Source organism: Lepisosteus platostomus, chromosome 1 (genome assembly GCF_059453375.1).
Source record: "Lepisosteus platostomus isolate fLepPlt1 chromosome 1, fLepPlt1.hap1, whole genome shotgun sequence".
NCBI lineage: Eukaryota > Metazoa > Chordata > Actinopteri > Semionotiformes > Lepisosteidae > Lepisosteus > Lepisosteus platostomus.
Window position 1 is genome coordinate 12,171,878 of NC_142611.1, and position 25,666 is coordinate 12,197,543.

At 46.2% G+C, this 25,666-nt stretch overlaps 1 protein-coding gene across 2 annotated transcripts in view; it reads left to right on the forward strand.

Annotated features, from left to right (window-relative positions):
* Nucleotides 1-1,558: 1,558 nt before the first annotated feature.
* Nucleotides 1,559-25,666, forward strand: part of rnf38 (ring finger protein 38) — a 65,258-nt gene continuing 41,150 nt past the window's right edge. Inside the window, exon 1 of one of the 2 annotated variants that reach the window (XM_088624492.1) lies at nt 1,559-3,587. In XM_088624492.1, coding sequence (XP_088480618.1) covers nt 2,978-3,587 — 610 coding nt within the window. In that variant the 5' untranslated portion in view covers nt 1,559-2,977. Of the gene's footprint in view, nt 3,588-17,246; nt 17,268-25,666 lie in introns of those variants that run through there. The other variant, XM_088624502.1, reaches the window with a different exon arrangement.

The window sequence follows — 25,666 nt, forward strand, 5'->3', positions numbered from 1 at the left end:
AAACAGGGAGAGAGAAGCTTGGGGTCAGAGTGCAGGATCAGCCATTTATACAGCACCCCTGGAGCAGCTGGGGTTAAGGGCCTTGCTCAGGGACCCAACAGAGTAGGATTCCTCTGCCGGCAGGATTTGAACTGGCAACCTTCCAGCCACAGGCACAGATCCTTAGCCACAGTGCCACCACAATGTCCCTTCTTGATATGGCTACCTTCATGATATGGCTGCTGGCTATAATGAAGCTGGACTGCAACCAAGAAATGCAAAATTACTCTCTTCACTTCACAACATCTTGTGTCAAAAACTAGGACATGATTTTTTTAAAGGACTATGTTAGCTGAATTCCTTTTTTCCACAACACTGTTTTCTTTTCTTTCTCTTCCCAAAGACTACATCTGTAGAACACTTTAATGATTGTGCTCCCTGAAACTTGATTTGTGCTTGACTGAATTACGTCACCAGGTTCTCTGCAGCTTTCATGTGGTTTTACAAGGAACTGTTTTGTAGATGTCTGGCAGCAATATCTCCGTCAGTAAGGTTCCTCTGCATCTGTATGTCATCCGCTTGGTTTTCCTGTTATCAGTGTGTGGAGTGCATTCCACGGTACTTGGTACTGTTGAGGTCTTTTAACAATTTTTCTCAAACTCCACCGAGCATCAAGTGAAAAGTCAGTCCCGTTGAATGATGTTACTGATGCCTGAAAATGGATATTAACAAATCCTGTTAGATATATCTGAATCGAGCAGCAATGAGATCACCCTATTTGTCTACCTTCATGAAAAGCTCAGCGTGTGAGAATTCAAATCACTAGCAATAATGAAATGGTAAGTACTCTAGCATGACAATGCTATATATTTACACTTTGGTATATCTTAAAATGTACAGTGCATCATACCATGTACGCAAGGTGTTCATTTCTCCTGCAGTTCAAACTTATTTGCATCTGTAGCACAGAAACCTCATCGGTCAAATCAGTCTTTTGTACTTTGATCCAAAGTGCACAACAAATCAAAACTACAAAAGAAATAAAGTGCTATGATCAATCTACCCAGCACTGGGGAACACATGCCCAATTAATATTCATTGAGGTGAGGTAAATAAAATACCATAGAAATCAGTTAATGACGTTACCATCTTCATTAGTTTGATTTCCGGCTATTACAATAATTTGAATGCCTCTGTCTCTCTATAGCCGTAATAGATTAATATTTTTTTAATTAGCACGTTATTAGATTTATATAGCGCCTGTTATACGTCCATTGGGTGGGGGGCTGGGGGGGGGAGAAAAACAATAATAATGAAATGTAATCTGTGAAATATGATTAAGGGGCGATATCCTCAATAAATATGACCAGGCATGTCCAATCAATTTCGCCGGTTGTAGACTATACAGTTTTCGTAAATTATTTACAACTCCCTTTCCTTTGGCTGAGCAGCCTGGCGGGGCTGTGCGCATGTAGGGATCCCGGGCAGGCGCAAGCAATCGAGTGAAGCAGGAGGGGAGAGGAGGACCTGCAAGTAGAGTGGCCTTGTCCCCCTTTCGGCTTTCTCTCAAGAAAAAAAAAAACAACTCTTCGCCATAACGTCGTGGGAGATTTAACCACGACCCGGTCGCCTTCTCTCGGTTTTCGTACGAGTGGTATTTCGCGATCCTGACTTTCCAGGCTTGATGTGTTGCGCCTTGTATGTATGTGTGTGTGTGTGCGCGAAGAGAGAGAGGGGGGGGGAGAGATCTGAAATCCCATTGATCTGTAGTCACATTTCACACTGACACCGACCGACCAGAGGCAGATACGCTCGGCGTAGCGAGTCGGATCGGGGTTCCCATGCTGGGGGTAGGGTTTTAAATCTGAGAGGACGGGGAAAAAAAGGGCAAGACGCACATTGCTACCCGAGGACCCTGGAAAGACGGCGCTGCCGGTCCCGAACTCCTTCAGATCCGTTCATCTGCCTGTGTGCGCGATAGGCTACTTTTTTTTTTTGAAAGACCTCCCAAGCGTTTTTTTTCCTTTTCTTTTTTTCCTCTCCCACCCCCCACTACCACCACCACCACCTCCTTATGTTTTTGGCAGAGGGCTCCTAGAAAGAACGCGACGCGCAGATGAATCACATTCAGGACGTGAGATCGGTCAAAAGAAAGAAAGAAAACAAAAAGTCCGTCACCCGATAAATAAAGAGGGGAGAGAGAGCGAGAGTTAAAAAAAAAAACATCGACTGGCGGCGTCTTTCGATTGCAGACGAAGAAAAGTGGAAACTAAGAAACTTTTTGGTTTTAGTTCGGACGCCGATTCTGTTTTTTTTTTCTTCTACCACCACCAGAAAAGGGAAAGATTTGTGACTGCAGACGGATCTCTTGTGCGCTCTCGAAATCCGATGCAATGGACGAGTTTTTCGCGGAAGTGAAGTAGACGCGAGCTTGCTTTTCACCCCTCTCCGTGTGCGTGTGTGTGTATACATATACACACACACACATCTCGTTTATCCTGGAAGGGAGGATTTGGGGTTTTCGCCTTTGGAGCTACAGTTTTTTAAAAGGGAGACCTGGCCTGTATTAAAAAAAAACCCAACAACAACAACAACAACAACAACAACAACAAGGATAATCCAGAACTGGGAAGACGAGGCGCCTGGGGGATTCTCTCCAGCTAAAACTGCGGTTGTAGCTTCAGCCTCTCTCGGCTGGGCTTGGGCTGCCGATCGGTGGTTTAAACGTTGTAACAAAAGGAAACAGCTGAACAAGCAAAAGAGCGGTTTATTATTTTACCCCTTTTTTTAAACCCACCCCTCCTCACTTGGGGGAGAATTCACAGCCTCTACTGTTTTGGTGACCCACGCGATTGAGGAGTAATTTCCAGGCGCCGCCGGGGTTGTGTTTTCCTCCTGCCCCCCTCCTCCCCAACTAGCTCCGAACTCTCTTTGAAGTGTTTCAGAAAACAACAAACACAAGGGGAAAAAAAAAAACAACGAAAAATCCCGAAAGGAAATGCCAATCGCCACTGCCTCGCAGCCCGCACAGGAACCTTGTCTCTACTCCCGCTTGCACCCGATTTCCGACGCCGTCCCCAAGCAGGGCCATGTCTGTGAGGACAGGGGGGCGCGATCGCAGGACCAGGCCCAGCTCGGGGGGAGTGGGGGAGCGGAGGGGGGCAGGGGATCTGGGAGCCACAGCGGCAGCGGCGGCGGCGGCAGGCTGCTAGCGGCCGGGCCCACCTCTCCCTCTCAGTCCCCTCCTACTCCCTCCTCCTTCGCCCCCTCCTATCACCACCACCACCCCCCGCACCCCCCTCACATGGAGCCCCCAAGGACCCGATCGCGGTCCCGGTCCGGGCTCTACCAGTACAGCATGAACAATCACCAAGGTGGCAGCAACGCCAGTTACGCTAATAACAGTAGCAGCAGCAGCAGCAGTAGCAGTGGTAGCGGCGGCGGCGGCGGCGGCGGCGGCGGAGTCAACCACTTTCAGCAGCACAACTCCGGGTGCGTGGCGCTCGGAGCCCACAGCCCCTCCGAGAACCACCGTACCCCAGGGGGTAACCCGATCACCACCACCCCGAGAGCCGCGGGGCCCGGAGCCGGCAGAGCGCCGGCCGCAGGTAAGCTCCGGGGGGAAACAGGCAGACCCGACCAGCCCGTTGGTGGTTTTGGCGAGAGGCAGGGGAAATTAGGGGGTGCGGAGGTCGGGGGGTACCCCGGGGGGGCTACGGCTGCTTCTGTGTGTTACGACATCTCATCATGCAGAATGGGGAGGTCCGGGCTGAACTGCTGTTTTAACTCGGGACCCGCGCCCTGATCCAAAAAGAAATCCGTCTTAATAAAACACGGAGGCTGCTCCCACTTTTCAGAGGGGTGCACTCCTTTCATTTCCTGTCCACTCTGAACGCTGTTTTTGCAGCGCGGACACTACTAATCAAACGGTGGAGTTTGAGGGCGACAGGAGTTGCTGACTTCGGTTTCAGCCAACTTTTTGTTTAAATGGAGTTTTACATGTCAGATCTACGAGCAAGTGAGCTAATAACTCGGGAATCAGAGGCGCGCCTCGACACAGAGAGTGGCAGGAGCCGGAATTAACACAGTCGTGTTGTGGAAGCGGATATCCTAGTTTGTTTTTTGCAAGAAACGTCTGGATCCGATCACTGGATCAATTAATCTATTAAACCAAGCCAAGTACATAGGCCAGATAGTCTCCGACCCCTTGTAACTTTTTTTTGTGTGATCAATCTGTTTTGTTAGAAAAAATAGCTTTTAGAGTAAGACAGTGTTATCAGTTGTAAGTACTGGTGATTATACTTTGGAGTTGTTTTTTTTTTTCCTAAAGAGCTGAGGTGTCACATAAGATGGGGTTTCCCCCTTTTTAAGTGAAGTTTTTTGTCATTGGCCCACATTGGGGACCAAAGCTGTGATGGTACATTTTTGGGAAATTAACGGGCGGTGTTGAAGGGTTTTCTGTGGTGGCAAGTTCAACATTAGCAATGCCACCACAGCGTTGTTTACGGATAACTAGCTGTTCTTCACAATCTATAACGTATGTTGGGCATGGTTTATGTTTGACTGTTTTGATAATGCTAAGTCAAGAAATCAGTAATTTGCCCTGGAATGTATGAGGTTTTGTGCCCCAAAGTCTCGAAAGGGCCAGAACTCAGCAGCTTTTGTGTTGTTGAAGGTAAGCTTGCTAGGCTTTCTTCACAATCTATGAATCTATGAATTGGCTTCATTACTCTGCTCTCCTCCCCACTGAGAGCTGATGTGTGGGGAGCGTACTGGCGCACTATGGCTGCTGTCGCATCATCCAGGTGGGGGCTGCACATTGATGGTGGTGGAGGGGATCCCCGTTACCTGTAAAGCGCTTTGAGTGGAGTGTCCTGAAAAGCGCTATATAAGTGTAAGCAATGATTATTATCATTATCATGTTATGCACAGCTCTTTTTTTAAACCTGGATGCAACTCTGATGACCTGTGATGGGATTTTCTAAAAGAACGGTCAGCGCACCATCTTGGATTAAGGGAGCAGTTTGTCCATTTCTGGAGGCAAAGGGGATGGAGTGTCTTTGCCTGTTTCTTGCCACCTTGGAGCGTGTGGGCCAGTCACAATGGCTCCAGACAGCATTGCAAAGCTGTTCGCACGGTGTGGGTCCCAGTTGTATGCATTCATTCACAACTACAGATAACTGATGTTTGGTCCCCACGTAATGCAGCATAACTTTATAGAGTTGAACTGGAATTGTACGGCCTAGGGGTTCGGTGTGAATAGAAAAAAAACTAGGCTACAACTAAGAAACACTGCTTGTGAACTTACCAGGTTTGCCTTCTGTGAAGCACTTTCTGTGTTAACCAAGTCGAAACAAAGCATTTACCTAGTAAATTTGCACCAGGTTTTTGCCCAGGGGATGTGTGCACACCCAGTGTGTCGCAGCTTGAGCCATTCCAGGGTATTCCTAGCTGCTGGAGAAAACGGCGCTGACATTTATTCCGAATAAAGTCTTTAAGAAAAAAGACTGGCATCTGATGTTGGCTTGCATGACTTGAAGCCCTCGAAGAAAAGCTGAAGAGAGGCTATGCAATAAGATCCCTATTGGTTTCTAAAGTGTATGGATAGAGACGGTATCCAGTTTTCAAGCTCGCCCCTTAACCTCTGTAGCAAGGGTTTTAGTTGAATGGATGGTAAACACTTGTCCTCTTTGAGTCCGATGGGGCATTGTCATCATCAGGAAGGAAAGCACGATCCAGGATAGCTAGGTCTGCCAACGTTTGTTCTCGGTACCATGTCTGGGATACTCTTGGATCACATTATTTGAGACCATGTGCTGTCTTGTTTGGCTGCAGACCTCTTTGGTGTGCCTATGCTGATGTTTTGGGCTTGCAAGCACATCTGATTCTCTGGGCATCAGAATGGGGGGGGGGGCGTTTCTATTTTATTACAAAGGGTTGGCCGCCACATGTTCAGCACAGCTCCTTAGAGCTGCTGATCCATCGTTTGTCTCCAGTTGCGGTTATTTTTACAGGCAAACCCGACCGTTGCATGGGAGACCGATCCATTTGGAGATGGTTCGACTCCTCTGTCAATTGTGCCAGTGAAACAGGAAAGCGGTAGAGATGCAGTGTCATGTTTGCTTCACACATTTGTATATGCAAATCTGCCCAGGAAAAGCTGAACCTAGTGTTGTCACACACCAAGAGCTCTGCGGTGTTCGTGTCTCTGTGTTGTACAGAATCCGGCTCTCTTTCCCTGTATGCTGGTGACCCTATGTAGTTTTTCATTTTAATGTGTGTGTGTATGCTTAATAGAACCTATCAAGACCCATTTTTAATTGTCATGGCATTTTAAGATGCATGCATATAAAATCCCTATCGCTAGCGCTATGGGTAGCTGATACCTAGTTCTCGTCAAAGCAAACTACATCTAGCTTAAATTAACAAGAAATTCCTGCCTGGGACGGTAAACGTTAACATGTACATTCTCTGATGCACATGGGAACAGTGCGAATGTCTGTGTCACAAGAGGCTGTGCGCATAACTTCATGCGTTGCTGCAGTTTTAAAACTACTGTTGGTGACCTGGCTATTCACTCAGAGCTCCAAATTGAAGGACGCCATGCGCTTCCTGCAGTCAGCCGGGGGGGGCAAATGCAGATTTGATCAAGATTGCGTCCAACCCACCTGTGAGAGACATGCTCGCTGACCCCTCACCCGCCCCAGATCCATTCACTGGAGCGGCTGAGCTTGTGTGGAAAACGCTTCGCAGTTACGGTCGCGGGCAGGTTGACTTCGACCCAGGCGCGCGGATCGTGTTTGGTTGAAATGGGATTAGCAGGTGTGGCGTTGATGAATAGGGAGATGGTCTATGAATTGAAACGGCGTTTGTAGATCCATGGTAACCCTAACCCTGCCTCTTGCGTTCTTAAAAAGAATTATTCTAAAAAGGGAGGCAACTGTGTGTAGAGACCAGAGCAATACTATAAGACTCTCATCGTGTGGGAGTGTGTTCCGCCTGTCGACTGCATGGACCTACATTAGGCTGAAGTAATAAACTGTGTGTTTTGCACTATTTTGAGTTCAGGCATCTGTCTATGCAAATGTACTCAAAATAAGGTAAGATAAGCTTGAAATATCCCGCACCTGGTCTTGGCACACACAAGAACCAGCAGCTGGTAAACCTGAACTAACTCAAACCTCTCTGCGCTGTAGCCGCTGGGAGGTTTATCTTTTTTTTTTTTCTCTCCAGCGGGTGATGTACGCTTCCGTGAATGCGTTTAATATAGAGGGCCTACATACAGTATACAAAGCGTGTATTTATAGAATTGAGTATAAAGGACTGCAGCTTGAGTTCTGGGAAGTGAGCTATATTTAAGCCAGTCTAGTGTAGGGATGTGAAGGGAAAGAGGTAATCCTGGGAGTGAAGTAACTTCCTGACGTGTCCTGGGCATTTATTTGCAAGGAACCGGTGCTGGGTTGGGGGGGGGTGGAAACCGTCCCCAAAATTGCACTGGCTCAGAAAGTCGCCCCCTGTCGGTCTGGGGAAATGTTAAGTGGGTCTCCTGCTATACTGGCCGGTGCAGTGCTTTATTAGAGTCGGTGCTTGAGACCCGAGGGTGGCGGGGACTGTGACTTTGGTTCTGCGCTGACTTTGCGAAGACCTTGAACAAGTGACTTCAGACGCTCAGTCGTGAGGTCTATGTTAAGAATGGTTTCAAAGCACGAGAAAGGAGCAGAGTTTGGGGATGGGTAGTGTGTGTGTGTGTGTGTGTGTGTGTGTGTGTGTGTGTGGGGGGGGGCAGAGTATTTATAGCCTTACTGTATTTTTAGCATTTTTGACATCGTCGCACGTGGGTGCGTGCTGCGCGGAGACTGGGATTGAAACGACTGAGCGCTTAAACTGATGCTCGTGGCAGACAAAGCGTTGTTCTTGAGGCGCGTCGTCGGCTGACGGTTTCCAGCGAGAGGCAGCAAAACTGGGTGCCGGTGCGTTTTACGATGGCAAAGGAGCCTTTTTTGTAAGCCGGTTTTAAGAAGTCAAAATTGCTGCCTTGCCTCCTATGAAGTTCCACCTGGGAAAATTACCTTCCCTGTCCGGTTGATCTGCCGGTAGGCCGTGCCCTCCCTTGCTTATGCTCTTCAGAAGTCTTTCCTAAGTTCTGCTCCTGCTGTAATGTTTAGTGAGAGAAATTGGAATCGGAGCAGCAGCAATATCCCTAAAAGTATCCAAAAGAACAGGATTCGCAGGCGGGGGCTTTATCCTTTCGGAGAGCCAGCTTGCTCTTTGACAGCATTGCACGGGAGAAATCCTCGGCTGTAATCCAGAAGCAGGATCTTTGACTTAAGGCCAAAAATACAGCCTGTCATGAATATACCTGCGTGCCTCTCGATTCCCTTTCGAATGTGCTGCCAAGCCTATATGCGCAATACAGGACGTAGCCTCGTGGGTTGTATTGGGTTAAGGGCTAAGCCGGCGTGTCGTGCCTTTTGGCTGTTTATTAAAGCTGCAGGACTGAGTGAAATAAATCACCTGGCAGGTTTGAAAGGCTTTTACCGTTTTCAGGTTAAAGGGTGACCGGCTTTTCTGTAAGATATGGGCTGTGTGTGAACAGGAGTTCCCGTAGCAGTTGTGGAGTTGGGCAGATCTCCTGCAAGTGCAGGGCTGTATCTGCTGTGTCAGGTTCTGTTAGAAGTCGTTGGCACTAAAGGCACCAAAACATGTCCAGACTCCTAAGCGGCAACGTGAGGCTGACCAAATATTTATTATTGACTGTATTGAGTACAGTTGTTGATTTTGATTCTTGGAGCGATTTGCTCATTTCTGATTGTTTATTTAATTATACCGCATAAGCAGGCGGCAGGGTGGTGCAGTGATTAACATTGCTGCCTCATCACATTAGGGCCCTGGATTCAGTTCCTGAGGTGCTGTCTGTGTGGAGTTTGTATGTCTTCCCTGCGTTTGTGTGGGTTTCCTCCAGGCGCTCCGGTTTCACGGTCCAAATACATACAAGTAGGTTAATTGGCTTCTGTTAATTAGGCCCTGGTGCGAGTGTATGTGTCTGTGTCTGTTTGTCCCTGGTGATGGACTGCTGTCCCATCCAGGATGTCTCCCTGATATTTCCCTCGATGGGCTCGGGGAACCTTGAGCCCGTGTTGGATAAGCAGTTCTCAAAGGTGATGTGAGCACTGAATAATCATCCACCCAGCAAGTGGTAACCCACTCAACAACAATGTACGTTTATTAATACTTTCTCGCATAACTCTGGGGTCGCATAACTAAAAAATGTTACTGACTTTTGGAAAGTGATTGTAAGATGCACACTTTTGTAAGACATATTTTTGGTGATTGAGTTTTTCTTTTTCATGTAAAGGCTTGTATTTCGATGATCCGTTACCATGACCTCTCTGCACCACCACACTGCTGAATTAATGGTTTACAGTGTAGTTCTGTTCTACAGGTACTACAGGTAATCTTTCTCTTATTGTTAATACATTTTATGAATGTTTTAAGTTATAATCCAGCTACCAAGGGGCCATGGTTACATAAACTATAATATCGATATAAACATAATAACTTGCATTAAAAATGTCAAGTTGTTCATACCTAGATTAATCCATTCCATTGAATATATACCTAAAATATTAAACAAATGCTTTCAGTTTTTCTTTTCTACAGTTAAAGTGTATGCAAAACTTTAGAAAATGAACACACACTGGATATTTGTCTAAAACTCCACAGCATCACACTTTTAACAATAATGCAAGTGTTACAGTTAAGTCACAAAAAGGTGACACAAATGTTAACAGGTTTTAACATTGCCAATAGGTAGCATGTCTATACTACAAAAGTATACACAAAAATTTAGTTTCTACCATTTTCCACTGGTGAATATGAAGGTATTCGTTTTTAGTGACTGTGGCACTGGGGTGTGTTGGAAACTAGGCATTTAATGGAACTTTTATGGCAGATCATTAAGAAGAATCACAATGTTTAGATATAGGTAACCAAAAAACCTGTTGATTGTTGTACATTTTACACCGTCAGGTAGCAGAACTAGCAGAATTTTGTGGACCTGACCAGCTGTGGGAGCCTCAGTATTTAATAAACTGTAACGCTCAAATACCAAAAACCTCTTCGCCATACTAAAGTAATCCCAAGGGTTCAAATAAGTAGCCACCCCATCTTAGAAAGACACCAGTCATCAGCTGCCTTACAGACTTACAGGACCCTTTCAGTTGTGGAAATTAGACCAGGTAGGATTCATCACACATTAAGTGGTGATGTCTGTGAACTTAAAGCAAACCCATTGTAGTAAGTTAGATGTGGAGGAATACAAAGTCTTTTGGTAATTTGGGATTTTTCTTTGCTAGCAGGCAGGATAGGTGTCATAAGGCAGGACCTGCAGCCCAGGGTTGGCAGTCACAGTGTCTGCAGTAGGTAGCAAGTGGAGCAGAACACCCTGCAGGAAAATGCTTCTCTCTACCTTCCCTCTCGTCTCGCAAAATAACTTCTCAGCTCCTTCAGCTGTGTCATGGTACATATTGTACTGTGACTTGTGCATCATGACAGTGTCATTCACTCTTCCCAGCTGGGGAGAGGTGCGAGTTCTGTGTTTTTTTTTTAAGACCTCAGTGGTGTCTGCCTGCTGCATGGTGTCTCATGTCTTGCTGTCACGCTGTGAGCTGTGGCACTTTCTTCAGAACTCGCTGTAATTGGCGTTGGCTTCGTAACTCATTAGGGGAGACGAGGGGGCCTCCCCAGGGGGATATTAAATTCTTATTTTATTTAGTTGGCACTTAGAAGCGAAATCTTTGCAGTCGAGTTTTGGAGGTTCCTCTGGGCTTTCATGTGCAGAGCCAACTATTCGTTTCTCCTCTGTGTTGATATTTAAAATTTACGATGTGGCTGTTATTGGGGAAAAAATACACTTCCCCCCTAAACAACATATTTGTCATGTCCTGCTCACATCTGTGCATGTCTACCTATAGCACATCATTGTAAATGCTCTCAATGGAAGCAGTGCTACTTAGCTTAATAATTGTGTATTAATCTGTGGTTAATTGTCAGCGTTATCTTTGGATTTTTGGATATAAATATGACCCATCTCTCCCCTTCGCCGGATGGCCGCGGATTCTCCTGGAATCAAAACTGTCGTTCACTGGGACGAGTTCAACAAAATTGGAAAATATCATTAATAAATGTACTAAGAGATATCATGACATTTTCGATTAATTAAGCTGCTGCTTTTATCAAAAGCAGTTTGTGTTTTGACCTGTTTATGCAGCTGGGTGTTTAATTAGAGCAATCTGAGTGGCGTACTTTACTCAAGGATGCAGCAGCTGTGCTCCCTCTCAGATTTGAACCCGCAACCGTCTAGCTGTGTGTCCGCAGCCTTATCTGCTGATCCACACATTAAACAAATGAACAAAGAACATTGTTTCGGAGGAAGGCTGGAAATTACCTTCATCTATAACCTTGTAATGCAGCTTAAACTGCCCATCAATGGCAGGCTTGGGTTCCTCATAAAGAGATTCCAGCCTTGAGTCTTCTTAAAAAAGCAGATCTCATTAAGGGCCAAATTGAAAATTGAAGTTTGGAAGCGTACCCTTTCTGTTTTGTTTGTTCCCAGACCTAGAGCTGGAGAGCGGGTCTCTTGAGGACGAGGTCCTTTGAACAGCAAAGAAAGCTGAGGACCTCCTGCCTGGTAAACAATGCTGGTCATGTATTATTGAACAATGATGCCACACTGGAGGCCCCTGGCCTTGTGGCTTTGATGTGCTATGGTCCCTTAGGCTGCTGATAGACCTTTAGATCTTAACAGTGCAATTGCACGTGCAAACGGTGCTCTGGTTCACTGGCAGTGCGTTCTGGATACGTTGATCTGATTTTCTGCAGGGAGCGTTGCCTCATGAATGGTTTTGGGGGGGCACAAATGGCTAACCTACAGGGGAAGATCGATTTTGTCAACATGGCTGGGTAGCTTGTTCCATGCTCCTGCAACCCTTGGCATATCGCGCCTCCTGTGTAGCTTACCTCACACCCCAGCACCTTGCTCCCGGCCTCTTGAAAATAGTTTTTGAAGCAGTCTGCAACGGCTGCTGTACGTGACAGTACAGCTTTCTGGGAGTGAAAGAAGAAGAAGAAAATGGGAAGAAAATGAAGTGCTGAGGAACTGTGGTGGGCTGCTGCAGAAATTGGCTTTCCTTTCAGCTGCTGGGAGCTGTTTAAGGAAAAGAAACAAGGCAAGGCCTGTTGGACCAAGTAGTGGCTTTCGACTGTGCTAAACTGTTCCAACATGTACTTTTTGGTTTTTGAAGCATATTTGCGAGCTTTTTTTTTTTCCTGCTGAGCTGCAAAATAGCTGTCAGGGCTGTCAGGCGTGCTGCAGTCCCTTTAACTGCAGTGCAGGGCTCTGTGTGTTCAAGGGCAAGGCCAGAACTTTCTTGTGGGAGAATCCAGGCTGCAACGAGTACATCTGGGCCTAGAGCCACATAAAGGTTGCCCCTCAGTTTCTCTTGTTTTAAGAGGAAACAAAACAAAACGCCTTTATCTAGGTTAATTAAAGCAAAGTCTGCACAGTCTGAACTTTCCAGTACAGTGGTCGTCTCTGGCCCTGTTATTTAAAGTCGGGGCTACAGTATAGCCTCTGTCATGCAGCAAGCCTGGTAAAAAGAAAGCAAACCGAAGGGTTCAGCTGTTTATTTTGAAGTCGGAGCTTCTGTGTTTTCACTTGTGGTGTTTGTGCAATGGTACTGTGAACCATCTGCGGCCTTTTTGGACAGGTTGAAAAGATATCGTTCTGTTTACTGCATGTATCGTAAAAGTATATGGAGCAGCTGACTAGCTCTGTGATTTTTAAAGAGCGCTCTAGATACGTCTGCCCGTAGCATTTAAGAGAAAAATTGACTTAAATTATTTAAATGCATTGTTGTAAGGCATCGAGATTTAGGGTATAATTCATGAGCCTAAAAAAATATTTCTTAAAGTTAGTACAGATACTGCATTATGTGGTATAAACAGGCCGGTTTTTGTTTTTGTTGGAGGAAGCTATTTCTTTACATTTATGAAGTGACTTAGTTTGTAACTTCAGTCATCTAAGGTTTCTCCTTAGCCAGCTTTTATTGCAGAGCATTCAGGGCCAATACAGTGCTCACTGAAGAGAGTCCTAAAACAAGTTACATGCTTCAGCTTCTGCGAAGTCTTGATTTTAAGTCACATTTAGTACAGACTTGGCCAGAGGAAGATCTTATGCATTACTTCTACAGCTTTCTGTAATTGTTCTACCTTGGACATGCTCCTGTCCAGGCCACAGTCTAGCCCAGTTTCAATCAGTGTTTGGAGCAGTGTCCTGTGTGTTGGCCAAGGTGCCACATTAGTGGGATTTCGAGAGCTGGGAGTACTTAGCTGCTAGGCCTATTGCACCTTAGCTGCTGCTGCCACAGTATTTCCTGGCACATTTCAGAAGAACAGCTGTGTGTCTGACAACTCTCTCTTTGGAAACTGCAACAAAGCAGGGTTTAAACCAAGTCAGAGCGGCAAGCATCCAGCCTGGCTTACTGATGGCGGCACAGGGTTCGAGTGTGGAATCAGTTTGCGTCCAGCCCTGGGGCAGAGATGTCGGTTGCATTTTTCAAATGCTGGTCTTGAGAATGAAAGTGACCTCACAAGAAGCTTGAACGATGTGCGTGTGAATGCAGCACACTATGGAAAGCAACAGCAGACCCGTCTAATGTCAATTCAGACATTTTGGGGGTATACAGGCTGCTTTTGGTAGATGATAACCTATCAACATCAGAACAATGCAGTTCAGGTTGCTGTAAACTACTGAACCAAAAGCGCATCTCATTAATCTTCTGTCAGCTTTTTGGTCCAGTACCATCTCAGAAATATGGCAGCATCTGGTAGAATCGATGCGTTCACCCCTGGAGAACTGTTCATTGTCAGGAGCATTGTTTTGGTATTGTGGCATATTAGAATCTGATTTATATTTCATGTGTCTGGAAGGGAGATGCTGGAAAAAGTGAAGTTACAAATGATCGTCATTATCAGCAGTGAATATTTACATTCTGCCCCTCATTCATTTCAGATGCCTTTGGTGACTTCAGGTGTCTTCGGTTTCACGTTCACAAAAAAAATGGGTTTCATTGTCAGCCTGATTTCTAAACAAAATCCGACCCCCACCTTATGTTTCCAGCACTTGGATGCATTTCAGTTTAATGTGTTCGAATGCGTGCCAGGGGCTGGCAGCCGCTAAACCGTGGTGTGGCCCAAACTGCTGCACAATGGGATTCTTCTTCATTTCCCCCTTGCTGTGCCGGGGCCTCGTTCCACAGAACGACACCATGGATGTTGTCGCCTTGCTTAAAATAGCCCTTTACATAATATCAATTACACGTTGTGAAAGACAACCGCTGTTTGGTTCCTTTCATCCCTCTGAAGTGGTTGGCAGGTTTTGAGACCAGTGTCCAGACACTTCAAAGAAACCTTCATTTTGCGCACTTGTTGTTGTTGTTTTTTTTTTCCCCCACCTCCGGTCGAGAGGGTCTCGTGATACTGTGGGTGGTCTGAAAAGTCATCAGTGGCTGCGAGTGCTCCAGTGGGCGATAAACATGGGGGGGGGACAGAGAATTGCACTTTCTTTGTGAACAAATTAGAGGAGGTGGGGGGGTGGGGAGAGGCTGGTCAAACAAAAAATGTCTCTGGGAAGACCCTGCTAGGATGGGTGGTCTCCGTTTTGTTAAACAACCAGACTGCTTTACTAACTGTTTATCAGCTCCGCGCCGGGGCCTTCTTCCACGTTTTTTTCCACGCGCGGCTTTGCATTCAGGCCCGCCGAGCGGTTTTTGTTCCGTCTCCAGCGCAGCTGGGTGTCGAAAGCTCAGGAAAAGCTCTTGGGTTAATTCCTCTCCCTGCTCCATCTCCCGTCAGGCTGCGCGGAGCCCGGCCGGCCTGTATCCTGTTGCCTTTCTCTTCCCCCTGCTGGGGCCTCTGGGGCCTGGCTGCTGCGGCCTGGGCCTGAGTGGCGTTCACAGGGCGGCCTTGTCGGGCCCGGAGGGTGAGGGGGGGGGCTTTGTTTCGGCTCTTTGGGAGGCTCACCCTCCCCTGGAAATAGGGGTCGTGAGGATTGGGGGCGGGAGGGGGCAAGTGACAGGGACAGGCTTCTTTACATCAGCTTGATTTTTTTTTTTTTTGAAGTCGAGCCCACAAAGGCATCAGAAATCTGACTTTTGGGGCGTGGGTGACCTCAGGACGGCGATGGGGCCCCCGGCCTGGGTATCAGGTTTCAGTGGAGGTGTCATTTGTGTTTCTTTAGTGGTTCAGGGACTTTTTTTTTCTCGCCCTTTTTTTTTTTTTGAGCTCTTTAGAGAATGGCTGCTTGTGTGCGCGTCTGTGACCTATTTAACCTGAACCGAGGCCTCTTTTGCCGAACCACGACAAAGGGAAGACGCCTCCAGTGCTGGCAGGGAGGGAGGCTTTAGGGGGCCTTGGCCTGCGTTTGGAACTCAGGGCCGGGTATCGGGAAACATCGCAGGGCGGGCGTTATTTATGGGCAAAAAATGTAAATGGCAAGTGCGAGCAGCAGCTGGGAGGTGCGTGATAAAAAGTAACCCCAGACCCAGCTGCCGGAGACAGGACTTCCGTGTGGTTACAGCGAGGGCAGCGGCTGCTCCCGCCCGGGTAACATCGCTCGCTCAGAGCGGGGGATTCGGTGATGCGCGGGCGACAATCTGAGAGGAAGCCTTTCCGCTTTTTTTTTTTGGCGCAGGGGGCTAGGCTGCCGTGCCCACCACTCTCTCAGATCTTTTTTGGGTGGGAAAAGCGAAAAAGTAAGCGGTGGAGACGGCGTGAAACAGACGCACAGACCCGGGGTCTGCGGGGTGAAAAATGTGTGCGTGCGCGCGGTGAAATTTGAAGCCGGCCGGGCGTGGATCGAGAGTCCCCCCCTCACTTCCAAGTTAGAATTGGCAGCATTGTTTGTCAACGGTATACGGAAGTGTGTGTGTGTTTTTTATCCTTATGGCTCAGTGCTGGAATCTGTCACTGTATACCACCTCTGGAGGTTGAAACCCAAGCCTTTTTTTTTCGCTTTGGGCTGCGTCTTCGCGTTCACAATGACGACACCGTATCCTTGATAATCTGGCCCCAGGTGGGGATAGAAATAAAAGCAAGCCCACTATTTGACAGTATAAGCCCAGTGCCAGGCTGGGATAGATCTGACACCGACTGGAGCCTGACTTCAGACAGGACCCTGACACAACAGTTTGCATATCCTGCGTGTTACACGTTGTTGTAGTGTAAGACGGAGGGTTTTACATTATTTCCATGCACCAAGAGGACGAGATGGCAAGGTTGTGGCTGAAAAGAGCGAATTTGCGTCCAGGTCAGTCTGACAAATTGCTGATTGAGACTCGTTTGCCCTGCTGTGAAAAGTGCTTGAGTATCTCTCCCCCTCCTTTTTTTTTGTTGGATCCACAATAGCACCCATTTATCATTCTAAATAAAATAATGCAGGAACACACATAGTGTTTGAATGTGCAGAACGTTCTGTGGGCTGGATGCTTAAAATGTTAAGCACTCTGCCAGATTTGCATTTGTGTTTTAGAAAAGGAGAAAACTGATTTTTGTCTCTTCTTATAAATATGTCATGGGCACTGTTTCAGGTGTGCTCTTTTACCTTCAGTGCTGTAAAAAACGAATCGGCTTGTTTGTCGTCTAGTGGAACGGGTCTGAAATCTACCCTGTGCTAAAAACTGATGAATCCATTTCTCCCCACTGTGTGCTGCACATGAAACTGCAGAGAGGATCTCTCGCTAAAGCTGAAGGTCTGTCGAATATTAGTGAGTGAGAAAGTTGAATTCGTTGAATTTTAAACCCAATTTAAAGCTTTACTTTTTTGTTTTGTAAAATACAGACACGTTTGATGAGTTCTAACATATTAAGAGCACAACGTTTGCAAACCACAAAGCCATTACTGCCTTGAGCTAATCTAGTAGCTAATTGACCTGAGGATCTTCTACAGGGACTTTGTGAAAGAAGTTATGGTATTGGTTTCGACAGCAGGCCTGAAAGCACATATGCTGTTACTCCCTTATAGTATGTGGATGTTGGGCTGGGCACTTCTCCCAGTATCGTACATCGTTCTGCTTCGGAGAGGCAGTTATGCAAGTTTTTTTTTTCAGAATCTGCTGACAACTTGCGTCTGACCGGGTCTGATGTTTTCTTGCAGCATGTGCCTCACTCCTCCACCAGCTGGAGAGTTGTGCAAGGACTCGCACACGTCTGTATTTCCTTCCAAAGCGACGGTGAGTCGCACGCAGATATGTACAGTGCCCAGTGGCACAATAGAATTCACTTTGGGCTCGACGAAAGTGAAGAAGACGTAATGTAAAATGTCATGAAGCACGTGTCTTTATTTGAGCAGACAAATAGGAAGGGGAGGGGGTGACATTCATCATGTAATACGATTAGATTGAGTGTACTTTGAATTGCTTGCTGTCCTATAAGTGATGCTGAACAGCGTTTAGAGCAAAAACATGGCATAACTGACTGAAAATCTGCATCAGAGCAGTAAGTCTTAGAAGAGATTCAGGTTTTGCAACAATTAAGACTCTGCAAAGGGTGTATTTTGCTTTTATTTGACACTCGAGTAGCAGTGCAGTGTCATTGAGAGAGCTCTGTCTGAAAAGAGCAAGAGAAAGTCACAGGTCTCTGCTTATGAATCCACCTCCTTCCTGACTTCAGTGCAAGACGAGACGGGCTCAGGGGGGTTTGTTTTGAAATGGTTGTGTACAGTGTCTTCTGCACAGGAAGGGTGCTTCATCACAGTGACCCATCTTGTTGCATTAGCCTCTCTCTGAGCTGGTGTGCAAGGCAGTCTGCAGGTATTGTCGAGAGTCTTAAGTGCAGAGTGACCATGATATGCAGGGCTATTAAACAGGGTTTGTGTACTGTGATGTTTATCATGTATGATTTGATACGCAGATACTATTCAATAATGTTTAAAATGTCACCACCTTATGCAAGAGGATTTTGTATGCTTTAGGATTTGCTTTTTGTATGCACATGTTTAAAAATCTAATTATGGTAGCGTCACATAAAGGTAGATGCAGTGTTCCCACACTGCTCTCACTGGCGAGATCTGATCTGTGCAAAAGGAGAAACTCTCTGAAGCATTGTGGCACACATAACGCTAACTCTTAAATGTTTTTTGAATATCTGAATATTCACAATGAATATACTGATTCAAAGAGTTTTTCACACGCCCGACTTGTGATTCCATTGAGCAGCAGTGTGCCCCTAGTATGCAAGTCTAAAAATCGGGCGTTGCAGAAAACGGAAATGCACACTAGTGAGAAATAATATATCGATGCCATAGGAAAGCAAGACGGTAAAGATATTTTTGCATGCAGAACAATGGTGAAATAGACTTTTGTTGATTCACAATTCACTTACTGCAGTCGTTAGATTATTATATATTTAGGATCCTCTCTATCCCTATAGAAAATAGAAACGGCTCACAAACTTGGGAATCTTAAATCATCCCAAACAGCTTGGTGTGATTAAAGCCCCGGTGAAGATCTCATGTTTGGGTTAAGAGCTGAGTTTTTTTAATTGGGTGGTGTGTCCGAGGGAGAAATCTGAAGGATAGCAGGAGAATCACACACACACCTGTGTGCCTTTTACTTCAGCAGTGGGGTTTGTAGCATTTCTCAACACCTGTTTGCTTCTTCTTGACTTTTCCTTTAAGAGCTTTGACTTGTCTGGAACTGGAGCTAGGCTTGTTACCAGTGAGCTACCATGACCCCTGACAACATAAGCAGAATCAATATCAGCATCAGGCAGGCTGCAAATCACAGACATGCAGCAAGTACTGCTATGATATAGAAAACGTCTGTGATCTGTAAGCTACCCCAATGAGCAGTAACTTTGTAACGTGTGTCATCTAGGGGTCAAAAAATCAAAGCGACAGATCTTATGCCTCAAAAGAATGTAAATCTTTTAATCCATGCGCAGGTTTTACTCAAGTCGGTTGAAAATCTTGAGCCCTAATCACGATTAGATTCTGACCTTGAAATATGCAGAAGTCACTCCCAGACAATATTATAACATTTTTGTGCAATTATGTCTTTTTTTTAGGTTAAGAATGCTATTTCATGTGTAAAGTAGCAAAAAAGGCAGAAAACAAAATTCTGAAATTTAAATGCAAACTTTTCAGTTTTGTGGTCTGTCTGTTCGTGTACAAGGAGTGGGTTTTTATTTTTTTGTGATATATTGTACTGCATAAAAAATGTTGTGTGGGAAAATTCAGTTCTAGGATATATTTCCTTTTAGCAGTCGCATCTTTGCTTGTTGGCATTGAATCCAAACCAAATCTAAATAAGTGGGTATAGGAGTTGGTTTGATTTTTAAGGTTAGTTTGTTGAATAGTAAAATGTTACACAGCATTGTGTCCTATGCTAGATTATCCTAAATGCTAGAATATAGAATTTCCAGAACGCACACCATGTAAGTTTTACGTCATTGCAGTGTTTGATCAATTTTCAGCATGCTGTTTCTTATTTTTGAGAAATATGGACACGTCTTTTTTAAAAAAAATGCTCTTCTATTTTGACCTAGGTACAGAACAGACTTTTCTATTCAATGCATGAAAGCGACATGAATAGGTAGACCGTGTCTGTAATTTTTGTAAAAAACTAATTTCTTCCACTGAATGACAAACCCCTTTTGTTTGTCTGACTAATGAAGTTTTTTTATGGTTTATCAATATCAATTGATTCAATTATGGGAGTGGGTTTACCCCAGATGTACTTAGTAATGCCATTGTAATTTGTAATTGCTGCTCAGCACAGTAAGGTTTAAGAACAGTGGATTAAAAACGCAGAAAGAGACCTCATTTGTGTAGTGTGTCAAATTTTGGGAGTTTCGTAATCACATTGGGGGATTTCCATCTGGCTCTCCCTCTCGGATCGCACTGCTCGTCTGCTCATCCGTGCTCGATGTGTTGCAGGTTCGAGCCATGGTTGGGTCATGTTAGCGCTGACTGTGGCGAAACACTTTTGCTTAATGCCACCAGTGAGTAGCGATGGGATGAGTTTGGATGGCGATAGATGGTGACCTCTGCAAACCCCCTGATTGGGTGCAGACTCCCTGTGAAGGATCACTGAAGGACGTGGTTTTCCTCCTATCAGCATTGATTCTCCTGTACCTCACTTTGGTGCTTTTGCGGTACAGTGGTTGGGGTTGGGGTGATTGTCTGCACTTAATTTGTGTGGATATGGGATTTGATTGCCAATTGGGTGGGTATGTTACAATAACAATTAGCAAATTTATATTTTTGGAGTGAAAAATAAAGCTGCCTCCCAATTCAATTCTTCTCTGTCAAAGAAGGAACAGTTGATGCTCTCAATAAATATTTGAAAAATCAGGGGCTCATCATGACCTTCCTGAGATGGTAACAGTTTTTCGTGTGTCAGGGCCACCTGACTTTGAGAGACGTAAATGCTGAAATGTGCAGAGAGAAACAAAGCTCTGTATGGTATCCTGCTCAGCGCAAGTGATTAATCCAAGGAAGGTAAACACCTCCTTTATTGGCAATATTTCTTTTACCTTGCTTGATACTCTGTAGGATTGTGTTTGCATAGCCATTCTGAATTTGTGGCTCATTTTATTGAGAGTTTGGGGAATAACCTGCTTTGAGACGAAAACTGTACTACATGTAGGGATTTAAGGATTATTGTAGAAAAAACAACTGAGGAGAACAGACTGGAAAAGAGCAATATAAAAAACTCCCTGTCTTTGTCTAACCACAAGGTGCTTCAACTTCATATACAGTATAACATTGGGACAACTCTAGCATTATCAGCACTTTGATAGGATCCTTTAGGAAATACCTGGATGAGATCTCGTCTGAAAACGTTTTATCCTCCGCTCAGACCCTGTATAGAGGAACTGTCAGGAGCTGAAGCCTCTAACTGGTTTCCCTCCTGTACCAGGAACTTGAACTTTCGGAGACGTTTCTGTGATGAAGATGGACAGTTTCAATTACCTCGAGGGCTGTGAACAAAACAGTCTTGGCTGCAGACCCTGTTCTCCACTGGCCGGTATTCGGTGAACGTTTTTGCAAAAGGATCAAAAGCATTTCTGGTTTTCTACCGAAGAGTAGTGTTTTTGGTGCTTAATTGCCAATGGCTAGCAAAATTGGGGGGTTTCTTCTTTAATTTGTGGCTGATTTTCCATTCGCTGAGCAGTGCACTGTGTGTGCCAGTCTCGCCTTTCCTGCCACACCTGCATGAAGAGAACATGCTACTCAAATCACCTCTGTCCCCGCTGGCAAAGCTGAACTAATGCATAGAGAAGGGAAGCTGCCTTTGTGACATCTCATCCAGGCTTTTCTAAGTCCCCTCCCTAAATAGCTATGATTGCAGTGTAGTTACAAATAGGAAAAACGGCCATTGAAGAGAGTCCTCAAACACTGCGAGTACAGATGTAATAGAGATACGGCCAGTGGAAGATCTTATGAATGACTTCTAGAGCCTAATGTAATTTCTCTTCAGTGGACACACGTAATCTAGCCCAGTTATATCCAGTCTGTAGTAGTGTAGTTTAGGTGCTACATTAGTGGGGAAAAGGTAGTTTTGTGTGTGTTTTCAGATGTCACTGCTCATATGCACAGCAGTTAATGCCCCTGTTCTCTCATTAACATGTGGGAGACTTCTTTTGTAAAATCTCGTTGAAACTTTTCCTTGTCTCTAAGATCCATAAAGTAGGCGGTATATGTGCACGATCCTAACTCCAGCTTCTTAACATGGCATGCTTGCAGTGCAGTACTGACCCCACAGCACAGTAAAAAGGACACACAGGCTCATCGGGCCAGAGCCCGTCCTGGTTATTGTAGCTGTCGGGGGGGACTCGAGAACATATGCCTCCATTGCAGAGATTGTTCCCCAGAAATGCTGGTCCCCATTGCACAGCTGGATAAACTGGAGCATCTGGGATAAAGCGCCTCACCCAAGGCACAACAGCCGTGTCTGCAGCAGGGACCTGAACCCACAACCTGCCAGGCGAGAGCCCAAAGGCTTAACTATTTCACTACACTTCCCCCCTTGTTGACTTCAACCAGGAGCAGCTCAAGGACAGGAGTGTGGTGGCTGCAGGACACCAGTGAAATTCTGACCACTTCCCTTAAAAAGCTCCATCTTTACCTTGACACAGAGGGGAGATATTTCCCCCCAACAAAACCAACTTTATTTCACACTTAACATCTTAAGTTGAGCCTACACACTATCGGGTCACGCGCTCTCTCTAACAGAGGTTCTTGAAGAGGTCCATTTCCAATCGAAGCGAGTGGATTCTGGGGCTGGATTTGCCCATTTAGAGTCTCTCCAAGCCCCTACCACTTGCTGTTGTTTTTTTTTTTCCCTCCTGTCCTGGCTCTGCAACGGCGGTCGTCCAGTCCTCCGCAGGAGCTCAAGGGAGCGGGGTTTGGCCCCCAGCCAGGCAGGTGTACACCGTAGAGGCCCGGCCCACCCACGCCAGCGCACGGGAGGGCGGGTGTGTTCCTGTCCCCCGTGGCGGTTCTGGAAACCCGCAGGCCCTGCGCCGTTCTGCAGCTCGGAGCCGGTGGGGCGAGGGAGGGTGCTGCCGGTGTTCAAACCGAGCCGTGTTTCCCCGGAGTCCGATGGGAAGGGAAGGGGGAAGGCAGGAGAAGAGCGCCAGGGGAATGGAGCTGATCTGCCGGAGAGGAGAGCAAAAATCGATAGTAGTGAAGGGAAGGCACCCCCCCCTCCCTCCCTCCCTGCTCCTCTCTCCTCAGTGCACAGGCCGGCCCCCCACCTCCCCCACTGCCATTGATCCCTTCTGCATTTTTCTAGGCTGGCTGCAGCCCTCCTTGTGCGGAGCGCAATCCTTTAGGGGCAGGCAGGGGATATATGGACCGCTGCCCTGCTTGCATAAATTTAGATATGGGCGCAGGGCTGCAGCTCTCCGTCTCCTGTGTGTGCAGTGGTAGGGACTGCCTTTTCAGTGGCGGCCTGCGTGACTGCTTCGGTTTCTGAAAGCAGAAAGGCAGAGTAGCAAACGGAGAGCGCTCCGTGGGTGGGGGTGTTTTCGGTTTGTTGGGTGCCGACTGACACATGAGTAACAACCTGCTTTGGTTTTTTCTTCTCAACCCGTCAAGTCCAAAGCATCTGTGCCTCGTGAGAAGCAGATCATAAGGACTGTCTTTACTGTTTGAGTTGACACAAATTCCTCCTGATTACAATTAAATATATAATAATTATGAGTTATTGAAAAGGATTTAAAACATCTTTCCCCTTCTTCTGTTTCTCCGGGGTCCCATTTGTACAGAAGCCCTCGTAAACGATTCGTTTCTCCCAGCAACTTGAGCCGTTTTGTTTCACCTGCTGCACCTCCAGTGAAAGGCTTACATTGGAAAGGGGTGGCGGGTGGGGGGGTCGAATTCAGAAGTTTTGGATCTCCCTTGAGCCTGAAACGCAAGTGCGAAAGAGCTTTCAAGCTGAAAGGTGTTTTTTTTTTTTTTAGGTTTTGGAATTGCTGGAAAAGTAAGGAGGCATAGTGTTTTCCAGGCACACAGTGTGTTTGGGAATTTGATCTTTCAGCATCATAGGCTTGAATTAACGGCAAGTGTTTTTCTCCTCTCTGAGAATGAGGCCTTTTCCGAACAAAAAAGATTTTATTTTTTACCCAGCGTGCTGCAAGAAAGGACTCGTTTTGTTTTTTTATGTGTAGATAATTTTCACTTCAGTTGAGAACATTTAAATATAAATGGGTTGAAAACTAGACAGTCGGACGTTTTGCACTTTTACCTGTAGTGAGAGCACTGACATTAACTACTGAAATTGTAATGAATAAGTCAATAAACCACTTCTGTACCTTCCAAAATGGGATCCTGGAAATAACTGGTTTCATCCGAAAGTACGCTCTTTCAATATGGGGAGCTGCTGCAATACAAACACTGTTTGAAATATGGTGGCACTCTTATTAACAATGTTTTCGAGAGGTGCTCAAAGAAATCTCTACTTATCATTGCTAGTAAGAAGAATCATGCATCTTTTTTTTATAATGCTGTATTTAAATTAACCTTTCGTGGCAAATTGCAATTGTTTTTTTGTTTATCCCCCTTCCCTCTTAAACTAAAGTCACCAGTGGTGCAGCAAGACACATTCAATCTCCTCTGGCCGCAGCTGTTATCTGAGACGCTAGCTGCCGTGCTTTCAGCCTGGTGTTAATTCGAGGTGTGAAGTGATAAAAGGTTATTTGTGTGTGACGTCACCGTGCTCTTGATGGGGAGCACAGCTTTTTCTGTGGAGGAGGGAAAAACAAAACAAAGGCCAAGTGGCCAATTAGACTGGTTTTATCGCATTCTTTGGCTTTTGTATTTTTATGGTCCACCCTGAGGTAGCTGTCTCTGGCGGCTGTTTAATTTTCAGTTGTGCCAAAAGGATGTTATGACTGTGGAGAACCCTGAGCTTGGATCTTTTGCTGAACCTAAAGCTCTAAAGGCTGGGATGAAGGGAGAGCGGTTTCCCCGGGTTTTGCTACTCGAACGCGCTTCTTCCAAGCTTTAAAGTTCAAGTCGTCCTAGCAGAACCGTAGAGGCCTTCGTCTGAAGCCGTCGCTGGGAACGGAGATGCAGAGCTCTTCGTCGTGATGCCCCATAGTCTGAACAAAATGACAGCCCTTCGTGTATGTCAGCCCTGGTTCTGTCCTCGGTAGCGACGCGAGCAAGCTATTGCTGTTCTTTCGGGTTGGCCTAACCTAAATGATCTGTTTCATTCAGTTTAATGGTTTAGATAGGATTTTCAATGAGGGACAGATTTTTGCGTGCGCACGTGTATTCAGTTGAACTTAAAATTCACATACCTCCCTTATCTCCGGGTTTGTGCATGTCTCAAAAAAACATACTAACTCACCTCCCCCAGTAAGGGAAATCCCTTGGTTGTTTGTGTGGTTCCATGTCCCCTAATGGTGATGCCTCTTTTTCTATTGTCTGCGAGGATGGCTGGAGAGCAATGTATCTGGGTATTTGGCATCCTAGCAGTGGGTTGAGGCGGGTGGACTTGGGGGGGCTAGCGTCCTCTCGGCCCTGCCTCTCCACCCTCTGCGGCAGCCATCGGCCACCGGCTGTGTCCACTGCTCCTTGAGCTGATCAAGATTAATGGGGACAGTCGCCTCATTGCGATTCAGAGTCTAAAGGGTCTGCAGCTCCAGCTTGCCTGCCTTTGTGGCCCGGCAGCCTCCCAAGCCATCGCCAGCAGCGCGCACAGCAGATCGGTTTTGTTCAGGGCAGCGAACGGATTGACAGCTGCGGGGGGGGGGGGGAGGCCTTGGAGGAGGAATCTCCTTTGTCCGCAACACCCAGAAGAGCAGGAGAAAAGTTCCCAACGAGACGAGGCCCATCCAGCCCGCTTTGTAGTTAGTGAGGTAATTGATCCAGGGATCTCATCCAGCTGTTTCCCGGAAGACGCCAGGGCTACATGGCCGGGACGCTTGTTCCAGACTCCCATAACCCTTGGGGTAAAGAATTGTCTCCCGTTCTTGGTTATAAACGAGCGTCCATGCAGTGGAAAAGATTTTTACTTTTGCGGTGGAGGAAAAACCAATCGCCAGGGTAGTGTTGCCATTCGAGGGCCTCCTTTTAGTTCCAAGTTCAGCTTGTTTCTCATGTGCTCAAGTGCAGTGA